At 37.2% G+C, this 16,883-nt stretch overlaps 2 protein-coding genes across 2 annotated transcripts; one reads left to right on the plus strand and one right to left on the minus strand.

The window, feature by feature from the left end:
* Positions 1 to 180: 180 nt before the first annotated feature.
* On the minus strand, positions 181 to 3,677 carry LOC135942554 (uncharacterized). Its single transcript, XM_065488713.1, has 3 exons — positions 3,522 to 3,677; positions 2,729 to 2,990; positions 181 to 1,403 (listed from the first exon to the last, which is right to left on the minus strand). Exons 2-3 carry the CDS (start codon positions 2,940 to 2,942, stop codon positions 967 to 969), a joined length of 651 nt encoding a protein of 216 aa, XP_065344785.1. The 5' UTR covers positions 2,943 to 2,990; positions 3,522 to 3,677; the 3' UTR covers positions 181 to 966.
* Positions 3,678 to 7,593: 3,916 nt separating this feature from the next.
* Positions 7,594 to 16,838, plus strand: LOC135942933 (H2.0-like homeobox protein). Its single transcript, XM_065489288.1, has 4 exons — positions 7,594 to 7,925; positions 8,945 to 9,217; positions 15,278 to 15,507; positions 16,451 to 16,838. Exons 1-4 carry the CDS (start codon positions 7,631 to 7,633, stop codon positions 16,727 to 16,729), a joined length of 1,077 nt encoding a protein of 358 aa, XP_065345360.1. The 5' UTR covers positions 7,594 to 7,630; the 3' UTR covers positions 16,730 to 16,838.
* The last annotated feature ends 45 nt before the right edge of the window (positions 16,839 to 16,883 follow it).

The raw sequence follows: 16,883 nt of genomic DNA on the forward strand, positions 1-16,883 counted from the left end.
AGTTTCCAAATTATTTTGTCATCGTACCGTTGCTAAATTTTCACTCTTATGAATCAATATTGAGAGAGATTGATAATAAGATAAAATTCAATGATAAAGAGTGAAGAAAATATTCCATAGGATTTTTCGTAATTGGACTGTATCTCTTAAAATTTAGGGAATTTTCATTAAAAAATCTCATTTTATTAAGAAGAATATTTATTTCTTAAAAATTAGGTTCAATAAATAAATCTTAAATTAAAATGCTTTTTACAATAACAAAATATAAGCAAGTTTAAACCTTTTAATCTAATTATGTTTGGCGGCTTACATATTCAAACAATTAAATGCTCGCCATTTTTACAAAATCATCGTGCTTTTTGTAGAAAAAATTGTGGTAGGAATCAATTATGAGGAGAGGATGATGATAGTGCAAAAATGGCAATTTTTTGTTTCTTTAGGTTCAAAATTTAAAAGCATGCCATAAGTATTCATTTTTAAAGGTCTCAGCCGGGAGATTTCAATTCTCAATCAGTGGCTGGCTGAAAGGGCTCCAGCTTAAAATCAATAATTGTATTCGACTTGAGGCACACCCAAGACAGCCAACAAGTTTTCCAGAGTGACGAGGTTTAATATATATATATACTGCCCTGAAGATATTTTTTTAACCGTTAGCTTTGGGTTACTAGCGCGCAGTATTAAATTAAGACACGTGACCCAAAATTTTCTGGCTGGCTGAGACCTCTATCATTTCATAAAAATTGAATATTGAAATAGCTCAAATTCCAGTAGTTTAAATATCTCATTTACGTAAGGTACCAAGATGGAAATTTTTTGTACAAATTCAAAAGACGTTTATGAAACGTCGCGAAAATACGATCGACACGCACACAAGGGGAGATCAGCAGGTCAACTCCGGGGGCAAATCCATACGATTTCGATCAGCACAAAAAAGAACGAAGCTCAGAAAGTTGCAAACAAGCAAATTCAGCCCAACTGGTGCCCCTCGAACTTAGCGTAGGCGGCAGCTAGGGTGGCCAGCCCTGTGAAGAGGGTGTCGGGCTCGACGAGAGGCAACGGAGGCGGCTCGGGGGCGGCCTGCCTCCGCTTCCTCCTTTTGCGGCGCCGGCCCGACGCTGCCGGCACGAGCACAAAGGGTTGCTGCGTGGTGGCGGTGGTCGTGGTCGCGCTGTTGTTGCGCACGATCGCAACCACCAGGCTGATGAGGTAGGCGCCGAACGCGAGGAACGACAGCACCGTGATCGCCAGCTGGAAGCCCGTCGCCAGTTTTGATTGTTTGCCATTGCTGCCGAGGAGCGAGAACTCCTGACGCTTGATCGGCGTTGGTCCGCTCGACGAGCCCCGATCCCGATCAGGAAAGCGGACACGCGACCTCAGGGCCTCCGCTGCGGGCAGGGGCTCTCCTAAAAATGACACAGCATTAAATAATTTGACACGAAAAAGTATACTTGAATTTTTAGGGTGTCGTCTCTTTTATGAATACATGACGATAAAGATAAGGTTTTTTATAAAAGGGGAAATCTGAATTCTATCTCATTGTGTAAATAATATGATTTTTAATAGATGAAAACAATAGACAACGGATGAAAAAACAGCAAATCTGTGCATTTTAGACAAACCCAATTTTAATTAAATAAAAAATACCTCATCAATTCATGTTATTTACCCATAGCTTTTCAAAGTAATAAACTAATTAAACGGAAAAATAGAGATTTTTTGATGGATTACTTACTCCACTTTTTCAGGAAAAGAAAATTAGGAAACGGTATTTTTTAATTCTGAGTAAATTGCCATCATTGCTGTTTTTAGATTGTGAAGATTTGAATGAGCGATAGCGTCAGAAGTTGTTATGAAAGGTTGAGGCAGAGACATAATTATTTTGGCACGTACGAGTGAGCTTAGCGTGTGGAGAATCGAGTTCGTGACTAATTTGATGATAACTATAACTATCTCAATAGGTTGAAATACAGCTTGAAGCTTCGAAGCCACTTTAATTAACTAAATTATAATTATGTTATTTTTACTTAGGTTTGAAATAATTTGATCTGAATTAAATACACACATATTTTTACTTATTTCATGATTGAATTTTCACGATGAGCACAGTATTAGAGTTGTTCTTGCGTAAAGTTGAAAATTTACGAAACAACTCCCAAATTTTGACATTTAATTTTAATGAAAATTAGAATTAACCTGTTGAAATTTCTATCCCGTTTAGTAATTTAAAATAATATTGGAGATTCGATAAAACGGAGATGTTTGTTTAAAATTTATCTTAAATTAGCTTTTTCTGTAGAATAATATTCCTCTTGGAAAGATTTAATATGTATTTTGAATTGATAATAAATAATACTGAATATGATCCAAGAGTTGTTATTATTTAATAGTGATGAGTTGAAATTGTTTGTTATATTTGCGATATTCTTTTTTATCGGATAAGGCGGTATTTCATTCGTGAGTGAAATATGCAACAACTCTGCTTTTACGCTGCGCAGGTTGCCTACATTAGATTGATGCTCCATCTCCAATGAAGCGCTTAAAATAATCGGATTTTAATAATTACAGTGATATTTTGAACCGTTGTTGTCCTTTAAACTTGACTATCTCAAAACTGCATGCTATACAAAAATATCTATTTCATTTAATTGGAATTTTAGTGCTGGTCCCTTCATTACTGACCCAAAGAACTGTCGATTTTTTAAGTATAAGATATTGTCAATTTCTGCACCTTGTCTGTTGTGTGCGAAATCATTGTTCTCGCTGCCATAGTTGTGCATGACGGACTTGACCCTGAGCAAGCGATCGAGGGGCAGTTCGCTGAGGCTGAGGATTTCCTGGAAGTGGGCGCTCGCGTGGCAGCACGTAGGGTTGCTCATGTTCGCCAGCGTAGAGGTTGGCGAGACGGCCGCCCCCACGCTCGGACCCAAACTCTGCAGCTGCATTTCGTCCAAAGGTCAGTCCAGGGAGCGCAAGATTTCACGTATCATGGTCTGAAAGGTGTTTATGTAGATTTGTTAGTTGCTACTCTTAATTTTCGCATCGTAGAGGACAAGAAAAGAGTATTAGCATTTACAAGAAGAAAAGTAGATAATACATTACATGTGTACAGTGCGTGGCATGCAATTGAAATTTGCTCAATATTTATGAGTTAATTTTTAAAATGGTTATTTAAATATAAAGGAAAGCATTGAGAAATTTAAAAAACCGTGACGTTGAGTCCTACTTAGAATTTAATTAAAACAAAACATTTTTCTCAAGCACTCATAACAGTTAGTTTAGCTCTGTTTACTAATTTCGCAACGCACTACATGGATTTTACTAACTTACTGTTCACAACGTAAACACTATATTTTATTTATGCGAATTTTTCAAATTTAATATCGACATCAATCAAGAAGTACTTCAAATTGCCAACAAAGCTTTAAAAAATTTTGACAAACAGAATCACTTTTGTTTGCATTTGTTTAAAAAAATCAATAGCAGTTCCACGTGCAAAACTAAAAATAAAACCAGGAACTCACCATTCAGAACTAATAATCCAATATTTCGAGCTGATCAACCAACACTTAGGTAAACTGCAAACCTTGGCACTGAAACAATTCGGAGTGGCTGGCAGGAGGAAGGTGTGTGTGTCGACGCACTCTCGGTACAAGCGACGACGCGAAAATGCATCAAGCAGAGCGCCGTCAGCGGGACTTTGTCACGCCCGCGCGCTCGCAGATCCAGCAGACCCCACCTTTTTAATTATTATGCCCTCGTGAACTAGTTAATGATTATTTTAGAATCCGTGCATAGAGCCCGAGAACCGATTTTTCCCCCTGCGAACAACGCACAAGTGATACACAGCACCGCAAGTGATAATTTGCCATAATTGCTTTTATTCGGTGTCGTCTCTGCACGCTTCGCTCAATTTTCGTCGCCAGTAGCCCAAAAAGAAAGTTAAGATGGCAAATCTGTAGGCAAAGAAAATAGATTAAATTACTCTTCTTTTGTCAGATTGGCACATGACGAATTGGATTACTAACGACATTAAAAAGCGTTAAATTGCGTTCACCTCGAAAGGTCAGCATTTAGTTTTTAAATGGAAGCCGCGAAACAAGAATTGTGCTGAATGCGAAATATCATCAAGTTGAGCTAATGCAATTTTTCTTGCGTAAGATTTATCTTTATAATTCATAACTAAAACTCAAAGGTTTTATTTTATTTTAACTGGGAAATTATTAATACATATTTTTTCTATCGCGTATTTATTTCTTCTCTGTATCCAAAATTCACGCTTTTATTTCTAATTTTTGCTCTCTTTAGTTTACTTTTAACAACTGATACTTGTAATGGACAGAATTAGCATAACAATCAATTTGTTTAATTAAAAGCGGTCAGAAGTTTTTTGGTGGTGAGATAAAATACTGTTATAAGAAATATAAAAGAAGACGAATATTCAGATTTTAATTAAATCAATCCTTATCAATTTAAAAACGTGTGGCCCATTCTACAGTTGCGTGTGTAGAGACAATCATTCCAGCACTTCACCGCGCGCAGTGCCAATTTTGAGGAGCACACATGCTGCGAAAAATACTTCGCACACAAATTATTAACAAATAAAGCTGGCAAGTTGCGGTGGTAAAAATTATGACCAAAAATTAAATATGCCAGCATGGAAGCTGGAAAGGTTTGCAGCTGCGGGATGGTAATAAAATGCAGTTTCCCCAGTTTACAAAAAGAGCAGTATTTTGTTCGAATCAAAATATCTCTGGCACTCATTAGGTGGAATTTTTTCAATTAAATTTTTCAAATGAATGACGTTTGGTTGTGCTGAGAACAGCTACAGAAGCTTTAAAAATGTAAACACCGGAGACGCAGTACGTTTGATAATTCCCTCAATTTCTAAATGTCGCTGATAGGAGGACAAAATTGGCATATAGGTTCAAGTATTCTATGAAATACCCACCAGTCATCAGTATTATAAGACTTTGAAGTTACAGCATGAATAATAAACAATTATAAATAAAATATGTTATGTAAATATTTTTCATTTCTCTAAGTTTAACGGAATAAATTTGATAATTCCTTAAACGGCAATATATCATCCCCCAAATGTGTTGTTTAAAAACAATGTACATTGGAACCCTTTGTGAACTAAAATGTTTACGGTGCTTACCCTCCACCCCCAAAAATAAACCTCTTGACAACAGACCGCATTACTCAAAGTTGCTTTTTTCTCACTTTCTCTTCAATGGACATTATTTGTATTTATTTATTCTCGAATTTCTTTTTGAATTAAAAGGCCATTCCAAAAAAGTCATCGCATTTACTTTAATAATTCATATATGAGAACAATTTTTTAAACATTATGCAAAAATAGCAACAATTTTGAAACATATATTTTTATGCTTTTGAAAATATTTTTTGTGTAAACTGTTTCCTGTATTCACCCAATTAAATCTTTTAATTACACGTTGATATTTTAGAGTGGTGGTTGCAAATAATATTGCGCAACAGTGGGCAAAAAAATTATGTCAATAATAAAGAAAATACCAAAGAGACAAGTTGAGGTTCTCCTTTGACGGCCGTGTAAAAATAAATGGGACGCGGTGGAGTGCGCGAGGAAAATAAAAACTAATGATGGCGATTCTTATTCAGCAGCAGGAAGCGAAATAAAACGTAAGCAGAGAAAAGCAGCGTGAGTGTGTGTGTGTTGCAATAACAACAAGTGCTAATAATGCGCGAAAATAAATCGGTGTTGCGTTCGCGCGCTCGCGAATAAACGCGTTTTTATTCGGCTCTGCTTAGTGCTGGCAACATTTATTATTATGCATGTCGCGGTGCGGGGCGGCGGGGGGCCTTTGGATCGGGTGTCGCGCTGCCTGTGTGGCCCCAGCTCTTTTGCGCACATTCATCTCTCTTTCGCTCTCTCGTCCTGCGATAATTATATCAGCTGGCCAAACAACGCGACGCGTCTGAATAGAAGCAGTCGTCGCCTCGCCACTCATTAGCCTCCGCGCCAGCCCGTGCATATTGTAAACAGGAAATTTTTGTTTTGCGTTGCACCGCAGCGATTATTGGCCTCGGCGCGATGTGAAGAAGAGGCTGCTTTCTGGCGGCCCCCAGCGGGGTCTCGCGGCCCCTAACACCAGCAGTCTGCTCTTCCAGGCCAACTCTCACCTCAAATCATAAAAATGGATCCGAATTTACTTTTGCTTAATTTTCAAATGGAGTGATTTAAGTACAGGAGGGATAAAGGTACTAGAAATGTAGATTTTTTTAAGTAAAAAGTTTGCAAATTGGCTTTTAAATCCTAAATAAGAGGGCTGCTATTTTAAAAATTTCTACATGATTTTTACAGATCTAATCCTTTATCCAGCAGGGATTATAATATTTCAATTTAAAAAAAGAGTCTTAAAAAATCCAAATTTAGTTTCAAATGTCTCATTGTTTGAAATGATATCAAATATCAATTTAGAATTTTAATCCATAAACTTTTGCTTTCAAAATCTAGATGATATCCAAATTTTGTAAATTTGTGTTTACACATCATCCTTGAATCGCCCTACGATATGTAAGCTAAATAAATTAAGAACGATTTTTCACCAAACAATTTTAATAATTTCACGACGAGACTCTACCTGATATTTGCTGCTTCTGTGCCACTTTATACGTTTAATCCGATAGTTTTTTATGTGCGTGCCAAGGAAACAACATATTATCTTGCAGTCGGACTCTACTTGAGCGGCCACCCCGCTGTTTAATGCGTGGAAAGTGTGGCCATTAGCACGGTGTGAAAACGTCGCCCATAATTTTGCACCCTGGCTCCTTTCGAAATCACACTCTCGACGGTGGTTTTTATTATTCGTGCGAGCGCAGTCGCTTAGAGAAATAAATTTAATGGGGATAAGAAAAATATCTGCTTTTCAATTTAAATCATAAAGCCTGAATGAAACGCGATACCTCGGGCCGGCAATGAGTCACGGAAGCATGACAAACGAGGTATGCTGCTGACTGCGCTTTATCCCCCGCCAGGCCAATAATTTGAGTGCCTTTTTAAATCGTGCTATAAGCGATTAATTTCAGGATTTCACTTGATAAATTTTATCATAATTTTTTTGCGAAATCCAGAGCCCAAGTCCGAAGCCGCCAATAGATGGCACCAGCGGTTACTTTTGATTTTAAGGCACTTCCGCTGCGATTGCTCAGTACACACGCTGTATTATAGTACAAAAATCATTCAAATTAATAATCTGTTAAATTATATGGCAAAAAAAAACAGTATTTTCTTCTATTTTTTATTCTTAATACAACTGCAAAACTAGACACTTCATACTATAGTCGAGAAATTAAAACGACAATTTTGCAACGAGGATGAAGCCTGGTTTGATTTATTCCCATTATAGACATGTCATATTTGAATTAAAAATTAGGTTATAATAACTCGACTAAAATAAGTTTTTTTATCAAAAATAAATAGGAGTTTCTAATGTAACAAAAGTTTTTATAGACTATCATGTAAAATAATAATAAAAATGGAATCACTATATTAAAATGTTAAACCCTTTGTTTCCCTCCATTTTGTCAGGGAAATTACCTTAATCAACAAGAGTATTTGTGTCTCTTCTCGCGAAGATGCGCGTGCTCAATGGGGTGCGACGCAGGGCCGAATGATTTGCCTTTCCGTCCGGAGCAGACTCCGCCTTCGCAGCGCCCATTTCGGCGCTCGAGACTCATCCTCTCGGCTCCCAGCAGCCACTCTCTCGCTCAGTTGGATATGATGTTTCTGCCCATGAGCCACGAGGTCAGCGCTGCCATGACCACCATGCTGATGGACCGGCGTCCGCAGCAGCCGTCGCCGCCGGCCGCCACCAGCAAGGCCCTCAAATTCGGCATGGACCGCATTTTGGCTGACACTGCCGTCAAAACGACAGACCCGCAAGGTGCGGTATCGCATGAAAATTGACCGAAGATTTATTTTTTGCAAATTATTTTACAAAATGTTCCTCTTGCATTGCAAATTTTGTTAATATTTGAAAAATTAATTAATCAGATAAGAAAAAGGATTAAAATTTTCCCAATTTTGATCAAATTAAATCGAAAAAGGTCCTTCTACAGAATGTAATCAATGCAATTCCTTCAGTGCAATTTCTAAAAATTTCTGCGGTCCATTATTAAGACGAATTTATTTCGACCTATTTAATTATTATCTCATTACTTAAATGATCGAAGTAACAAAGAAATGGGAACGGGATGTTTGTTCGTTAAACATTTCAAATACATTTCATCTACTCATGTTAACTCAAAAAATTTTTACCCAGTATTTTAAAAAGAAAGTTGAAAAACTGTCAACAAAACTTTCCTTGGATTTCATCGCTTTAATTTAAGTTTTTACCAACTTTAATTATAAAATAATACTCTATCGAATATTTTAATTTGCCCCTAAAACATAACAAAATTGATTTTAAAATTTCATTTGATTTTCTGATATATACAAAGATTTTAAAAAACAGACCTCATCGCCAAGAATACAAACAAAAATTCCTTTCGCGGCCTATTTGATTAAAACATGCATATATTGGCATGATGATAAAATAGCATGAAAAGGATAGAGTAGAAATACATTTTTTATTCTGATGTGTATATTCTCTAGGTCGAGGGGCAAATTTTTTAATAATATCAGCGATGTTGAGTTCCGTTTAAAAATAACCTGGAAAAACATCAAAACGTAAATATTTCCCGAGAAATAAAAAAGAAACAGTGTACAGTGCTTTATAATTTTTTGAAGCCTCTTGAAACTAGAACACAATGTTATTTACGATATATGCAACAAATTCACATGAATGTTGCGACGGTTGCATATAGTGCTAGGCTACAAATAAATTATTACTCAATTGCTTTATTGAGAAAATTTAAGCAAATAATTTTCAACTTTAATTTTTTTCTAATATCCTCTTTGCAGTTGACTGCGGAGGTCATCAGCAAACATCTCCTGTGGAGGCGAGCAGCAGGGTTTCTGCGTTTTCGTGTCAGCAGCAGCAGCGGTGTTGCGGCAGCTGCGACCCCGGGGGCAACCCGGTGCCCTGTGCTGAGTGCGTCAGCTCCCTTCTGCACTGCTGCACCGTGTCGGGGCCGCCCCCGCTCGCTCACTCCGCCTCCAGCTACCCTTTTGCACCGCTGCCCTACCTGCCACCGCACCACAACCACCTGGGCACTCAACCTCACTACGCAACAAGTAAGTGTCACACAACTTCAGTATTCCACTTTCTTCAAATTCATGTCCAGCTTCGTTTTCACTTTGAGAAGGTAAAAATTGAATTTAAGGGTAGGTTAAGTGCAATCGGTCCATACAGTTATTTAAGTACTTTGAAGTGCGGGGAAAATCCATTATTTTATTAAAATTATTTCTTAATAAGAGGTATAGTTTCCTGCAAACTAAAAAAATATGAGTGGTATATCTATTTCCTTTCCCAATCTTGATAACTATTTCTTAAAATATTTGTTGTTTTTTTCCTGACATGATATATCCAAGAAATAGCAAGACCCATTTTTGGTTCTCGATAAAGAAATCAAAAATAAAATTTAAATGGATTTATTATTTAACACAAAATATTTTACTAACATTATTCAAACGAATTTCTTGATTCTATGGTTCCGTTTAGGGATGTGAAATTTAGACGGTTGCCTATTTTTTCTGAGATTCCAATCTTTAGGGGACTATCAAAAAAGCACGAATCATGCAATTTTAAGCCATTTGAACCTTCATAAAATTATCTAAAACTTAAAAACCATGAATAATTGCTTATTTTGCTTCGAGCTTCAGGATTTTTTGAGCAATTTTTAACCAATTAACATTAATTTGTTTGTTCAAAACATATTTCCCACGCGAAACTAGATTTTGTTGCTATTTTCAGGCTAAAACAAACACAACTGCCCTCGCTTTTGTTATTTCGATAAATTTAGCAAAAGAATTCTATGTTACTTTCGAACATCAACAAAGATTTCACATTTCTTCCCAAGAAGGAAAAATTCACCTTGTTCACGTCGGTGGTATATGTAAGAAAGTATAAAAATTATAGGTTCAGGAAAGATTTTTTAATAGCTTTTCGATAAAAAAAGAGTTATATTTGTACTTAAAAAATAGAAAACAAACAATTTTTCAGTTGAGGAGGAAAATTTATAACTCTAAATAATTTATTTAAAAAAAACATGAGCAAACAAACAACACAAAAATGGGTCCATTTTATGTTCGTACGATTGGTATCATTTTATCTTCATGAAAATAACAAAATATCTTGAAATTTTGACCAAAACGTAATATGTTGTCATAAAATGCAAAATTTTAACTGTACAAATTTGTCAATTGGGCTAAAAAATATGCCTTTAAAACTCATCTGAAGTCATCTAATCTGCACAAAAACAGTCTAAAAACATCATTGACTAAAAAAACTGTCTAATATTCTCAGCTTTAGTTCTGCAGAGTTATCAAATAAATTAGGGGTAAGATATAAAATTCGTCCGATAATTGTAGTGTTTCAAATAATTATGAAAATTGTCGTCAACATCTGTGTTTTTCATGTTCTAGAAAATATATTCTGAAGGTTGACGAGAGAACAAGCGCTCCCTTTCTTTCCCGAGGAAGGTACAAAATTTTACTTTTATTTAAAATTAAATTCACACTTTTCCTGCTACGCCGCCTTTCAATTTTACGTAGTTAATAACACAAGCTGCTAAATTGTGGGGCGTGCTGATGCTGAAGCTTCTTAGCCTCGTTAAACCCGCGCATTCTGCGCTTTCTCCCTCAAGCCCTTTGGGCTCAGCGCGCGCGTTTTAGCGCTCATTCAGCTTGGAATAACAAATAGACGGCGAATTATTACTTGGCGAGGAGCATCACTGCACAGCCTGTTTGATATCTTTCTCACAAGTTACCGTCAAGCTGGGTGTCACTGAAAGACAAAAACTCGCTCGCATTTCCTCCCAGCTCAATCACGCCCTGTACGGTGGCGTCGTTCAAGCACGAAATCGCTTCATTTGATTGAGTGTTTATCAATAATGCTTCCATCGAAATTATCAAGCTGTAGAAAACTAATTGAGTGTGAGAATAAAATTGGTGCGTGGAGTTAACCCAACACGCATGTATATTAAATCTTAAAATCTCAATATTGTGTAACACTGTCTTTACACTATAAATCCCATAAAATTTGGTTACTAAAACACAGTGTCATTTTTCCACAAAAGTTATTGAAATTTTTGAAAAGAGCTGAGTTACAGACAAATTTTGGTAAAACTTATATCCAATGAGACGGTCATAAAAATTAATTTTATTTCGTTGCTTGATTGTACAGATCACTGATTGTAAACTGTGTTTATAAATATAAATCTTATCCTTCTTGCAAACTTGAGGAAGTAGAGTTAAGAACTGAATCACAAAGATATCAACTCAACAGTGAATATGATAAAATAATGGTTAACGCTCCCACCACAAGTTTAAAATATTTTTTCATTGAGCTTTAACATTTCTGGCTTTAATTGAAAAACTCCTCGTATTTTTTGTAAACTTTGTTATTATATTTCACAACAAAAGAGAAAATTTATCTCCATTCCAAGAACATCTTTAAAAAATTGTCCAGAGTGATAAAGCAGAAACCATCATCACCTTGAGCCATTTGCAAAAAGTGGAGATAAGCAGGCTGATGTTTTACGAGGGCAGATCTCTTCAGCAGATGAGAGCAGTAAATCGAAAAGGGAGAGCGGTCCAGCTATAATTAAGTGGAGGAATGTTGAGAGTGTGTGTTTTGTGTCAGATGGAGCGGCGGGCTGCGGGGGCGGCCGGGGGTAGGCCCATAATATAATTTTATGTGACTCTCCCGGCCGGCGGCCGCTTGCACACGCGGTGCCTCCAGTCCGGATAAATCACACTTCAAGTCAAGTGATGTTTGTTTTCGCAGCAACAAAAGCGCAGCCCGCGGCCCCAACCGCTTTTTTCGCTTTTTTTCAGCGCCTCCTTAAACATAATATCGCCACCGACTGCGGGGCTGCGCGCGGTGTGTGTTGTATCCCAACGACTGCCACACACATTTCCAGCGAGGCATGCGTGCACTGAACTCTCATAAGTATGCTCAATTGATGGCCTGTAAACATTCTCAAGTGTTCGCAACGCAACACCGAAAATGATTTTTCTAGGGAAAAAAATTGAGAGCCACTTAACGAGTCCTTTATTAGAAAGAGACATTTTAAATTTTATTTCTGCTACTTTTTTTAAAATTTTTGTGAGATCAATATTCTAAATGAACAGGTGGAAAGTTCAACAAGACCAGCAAATATTTTTTATTTATTTTCTGTGGTGAATTCAGTTTGGAAAGAATTTTTTTTATTCCTAGACCTATTTACGACAATTTGAGCACATCACGGTGTTTCCTAAGTGCCCTGATGGCTTCCAAAGAGCCAAATCGAACAGGTTCTGAAAGTTCTAAACATGACAGTTCCAACAGTGTGCAGATTTTGCAGGTCAAACGAATACAGAGCCTGTCAGATGCCGTTAAAGCAGCAACAGGGATACCTTTATGCCAGGATTCAATTTCTTACTTGTTCTGATTGTCTTATCTAACGTCAGCATGTTTTAAGCGAAAAAATATACCGACCATCTAAATTTCACTTTCTCACTATTCAGCTGAGCTAAAAAATGCATAACACGTACACTCAGTTAGTTAAATTAATTATTTTAGGCACAATCGCGTCGAGAAAATTGTGTAACTTAGTTTCGGTGAATTTTAATTGTGACTCTAAGTGCCTGAAATTGCGAATTAATAAGTTTGCGGTACCAGAAATTGATCTCCCTTCGTCAGTAAGGCAAATTAATTTTTGTAAGCACATTTCCGTAGAGGAAATCGTGTTAACATGCAATGCTAAGTTCTACCCACCACTCCAAGTACGTGAAGGTGACAAAAATTAAATAAATTCAGCATATATTAAAATAGTAATTTACATGATCTCGAGCGAGATTAGCTAAATAAATCAGCAATTTATTTTTTGCAAGACAATAGTAAAAGAGGACGAATTTTGAGTGGATTGCATGAACAAAACATATTGTTCTGTCTCTAACTGATTCATTGTTTATTTTAGTCTTACCCCCGTCAAAAATAAGCAGCAAATTTATTTATAAAAAAAAGAAGACACAAATGCTACAGCTCTGCCCAATTATCATCTCCTGTTGCTTCTGGCCTAATTCAAGGGGTGTTAAAACATGACATGTTTATTTGCTTCGTTTGCCAGAAAGACTAGCTATTTTTCACGTCTCTCAGCGAGGAGCGAAATGCAAGCGGAAAACACGTGTAATGTGAGTCGATTTTTTGTCTCTCGCTTCTTAAAAAAAATATCGGCGTCTGCACCTTCTGCGCTTTGTCACAGGCCACACCGGCGTGATCATTATCTCATCTGCACCTACTTTCGCCCTCTCTCTCTCTTTCTCTCAGGCCTCATATCTGGCCATCTTTATTACCCTCTAGCTCGCTCTCTCAGAAAACGGCAATGTGTTGCTCCTTAATTTTTGGTGGTGTTTTGTTTCACTTTGAGAAAATCTACTCTTCATATAGGTTTTATGGGATTTTAGGTGGTCCTCTTCCTCACTCGCTCGATTTTAGGATTTTGAAAGAGTGAGAATGTTTACAAGAAGCCTCTGTCGGCTGTGGTTTGTATTCGCTGCTGGCGTGTGTTGTGTAATATGCTGCTGCTGATCAGTCAGCTCACGAATCGCACTAGCAAGCATTATTTTTGGATTCTTAGTGCGTTCAAATCTCTACCAGCGGCTTGGCCAATGCAGCTCATACGCTCATAATAAAATTTATTGGATTTTTTCAAAACCGTTTCATACTATCGAAATTGTTTATAACGTGCTAGGACAGTCATGCTGAACACATAAATTAATTTTGTATAAAGCTATTTGTTAAAATTAAAATATAACTATTAATATTAAAAATTGCTATTGTAAAACAATAAAGTTACACTAAAATTTTACAAGCTTATATTAAATATCATATTAAGTTCAAATTATTTTTTTAATTTGAATTTTAAAATTATAATTTTTTATACTTTCTAACCAGCATTGATACGTCTAATAGTAATTGCAACAGTGCGATTTTGCCAAAATAATTTTTTCCACATTTATAATAATAATGAAGAGTTCAAGGGGGAAGAGATAAGAGACACATTTTCCACTAGTTTTGCTTGAACATAAAATTTAACAAGGGATGCCAAGTGCATTGGGCTGCGAGTGCAAATTGCAAATTTCGCTGAAAATTCTTCCACTCGCGAAAGCCGTTGGCATGACGTCAAAATGAGCATGTGTAGGAGCAAAAGGAGCGACTGGTCGTCATCATCAGATCTCATTAGCCGCGTGCGTGTGTATGCGTGACTATGTAGACAAAATAAAAAGGCTCGTCAGCAGCCAGTCTGATGATTTCAAATGCATCCGCCCGGCCGCCCGCTTAGCCGCTGCTCTCGGTGTTTGTTTTGTTAAGTTCGGGAGTGAGAGAGGGACGATTGTATCTTGCTGAAGCAGCCACATGGGCCGTAATGTGAAAAATGGTCTTGAAAGTTATTAAAAGGCCCACCAAGTGGAAATGTAAACCCATAAATTAGCCCTGAAATAAGACAGCCTCTCTGCGGCGTGCAGTACACACACTCTTTCCTGCTCTTTTTGCTTCTTTTCCCTCTCAAATGAAATCCCTGCGCCCGGCAATAAAGAAGACGTCGCGTAAATAAAAGGCCTTCGATTGGCCTCGCAGAAGCCGCAGCCGTTTATAGTCGACAAAGGCTCAAAAGATTGTTAAATGGATTGTTCAACTTTCATATACTCATGTTCATACTATCACTCACAAAATTTCAAGCTTGACTAGCACAACAGAGTTATTCTTTTATCGGTTAAAGCTTGTGGTTGGTGACAGCAGCTGAAAAATGTAAAAAAGAGGAGAACAAGGAAAAGTTTAAAAATAGAACGGGTTAATACTGGGGCTTGTGGTTGTAATGCGATTAAATTTAAGCCTTTTTTATGAAATTACAAACAGAAAGAACCAATATAACAGTAACTTGGTAAAGCTGGGGTCAGGAAATATCCTAAAAAAAGCATACCTTTTTACTAAATTAATGTTAATTTGATTTTAAAAACAATAAACAAATCTGTCTGATCTATTTATTTCCATCAAAAGAACTCTTTTCTAGCCTTAATCCTTTAAACTAAATTTTTTTCTTATCTGTATTTATTATTTTTTCAAGTTCATTTTCATTTCTATTGTTGCAGTTTACAACCATGACCTGCCACTCGGAACCAAGCCCAGCCACTCAGCTGGCTCGCCCAACGAGGCTCAAAATTCGGCGCCAGGTTCTAGTAAACGCAAAAGATCGTGGTCGCGCGCCGTCTTCTCCAACCTGCAGCGCAAAGGGCTGGAAAAGCGCTTCCAGATCCAGAAGTACATCACCAAGCCGGACAGAAGGCAACTGGCCGCAACCCTCGGCCTCACGGACGCGCAGGTATAAAAATCTCGCTTATGACGCAAAAATTACAGGATTATTTGAATAAGTAACGTTTAGATTTTTTTCAATTTAAAAAAATAATAAAAGGATGTGAGGTAAAAATTAAATTATGTTATTTAAGTGTTTTTTTTAATAATAATTTTCCACAGTCATTATACTGTATATGAGATGGATAAAAAATGTTTAAAAACTGATGAAGTTTTTCATAAACATTGTGGCTGCTCTCCGACACGAGGAAAAGTGGTTTGAGACCGAGGGAGTGCCGCACTCGGGTGTTGACAGATTTTGATCACGTTGCCGGCTGATAAGCAATATGGCCATCAATAAAATCAACAAAATCGCCTATAAACTAAACTTAGACCTCCTCTCGCCGCCCCATAAGTGCGGCTAGATGAAGTTTTATATGAACCGGAAGCGACGATGGCTCTTTCTCTGTCAATCGCGTTTTATGCGAGCAGCGCATTCCACCAGCGAGCACTGAATGGGGCAAAGCAGCAATCATCAAAGCGCACATATAGCGCGCGCGTGACCATAAAACAATCCATGGTTGGATTTAGAATCCATTATAAAATCCCTCCTAGAGGCTGTAGTGTAAATATTTACCCTTTTTTGCTTTGGCTGAGAATAAGCGTTTGATTTTTTTTCTTTCAAACACCAGGAAATTTATATTTATTTAGGCATATCATTCTTATATTTATTTATTTATTTATTTGAATAGGAAAATTAAGAGTGAAGCTTGTTTATCATAGATTTTCTCTTAATGGATTTACTGCAACAGTAGATAAATCATATTTCCATCTGAATTAAAAATCAAGAAATCAAAATGTTATTTATTAGCTATTTATAGTTTGTGAATTTATTGTCTTGAAGTTTTTTTTTCAAATTTGTAGAAGTTTTAAAGAGATTTTAAAGAAAATTGGCATGCATTCTGCTTTTGAAGGTGAAAGTTTGGTTTCAAAACCGCCGGATGAAGTGGCGGCACAGCAAAGAGGCGAAGTTGGGAGTTTCGACGGCCACCTCTTCTGGCGGCGTGTGCGTGTCATCGAACGTGCTGATAGGACACACCTCGTCCCTGCCCCTGGACACCTCGTCCCTGCCCCTGGACACCGCGTCCCGAAGCGAAATGGATAGGAGTGCGGCCGACTCAACGCAGGTGCTCGAGTCTCCTCTGAACTCCTCCTCCGAGGACTCTGAGGTCGACGTCGAGGTCATGAGCTGAGGACTTTGGTTGAGAAATGCTTGTAAATTGTGTGATAATAAAGTGTGCCATATTGTTGTAAAATTCGCATAATTTTCTCATGTAATAAATGCTATCATTATAAAATAAATGTTTGTCTCAAAGCGGTCGTTGTTTTTTTTCAATATATTATTAA

The sequence above is a fragment of the Cloeon dipterum genome, chromosome 4, assembly GCF_949628265.1.
Source record: "Cloeon dipterum chromosome 4, ieCloDipt1.1, whole genome shotgun sequence".
Lineage (NCBI taxonomy): Eukaryota > Metazoa > Arthropoda > Insecta > Ephemeroptera > Baetidae > Cloeon > Cloeon dipterum.

Coding starts and splice junctions, on each gene's coding strand:
- LOC135942554 (XM_065488713.1), bottom strand. CDS start 2,942: ATGCAGCTGCAGAGTTTGGGTCCGAGCGTGGGGGCGGCCGTCTCGCCA. Junction 1,404..2,728: donor TTTCGCACACAACAGACAAG/GTGCAGAAATTG, acceptor TGTCATTTTTAG/GAGAGCCCCTGCCCGCAGCG.
- LOC135942933 (XM_065489288.1), top strand. CDS start 7,631: ATGGGGTGCGACGCAGGGCCGAATGATTTGCCTTTCCGTCCGGAGCAG. Junction 7,926..8,944: donor CAAAACGACAGACCCGCAAG/GTGCGGTATCGC, acceptor TCCTCTTTGCAG/TTGACTGCGGAGGTCATCAG. Junction 15,508..16,450: donor TCGGCCTCACGGACGCGCAG/GTATAAAAATCT, acceptor CTGCTTTTGAAG/GTGAAAGTTTGGTTTCAAAA.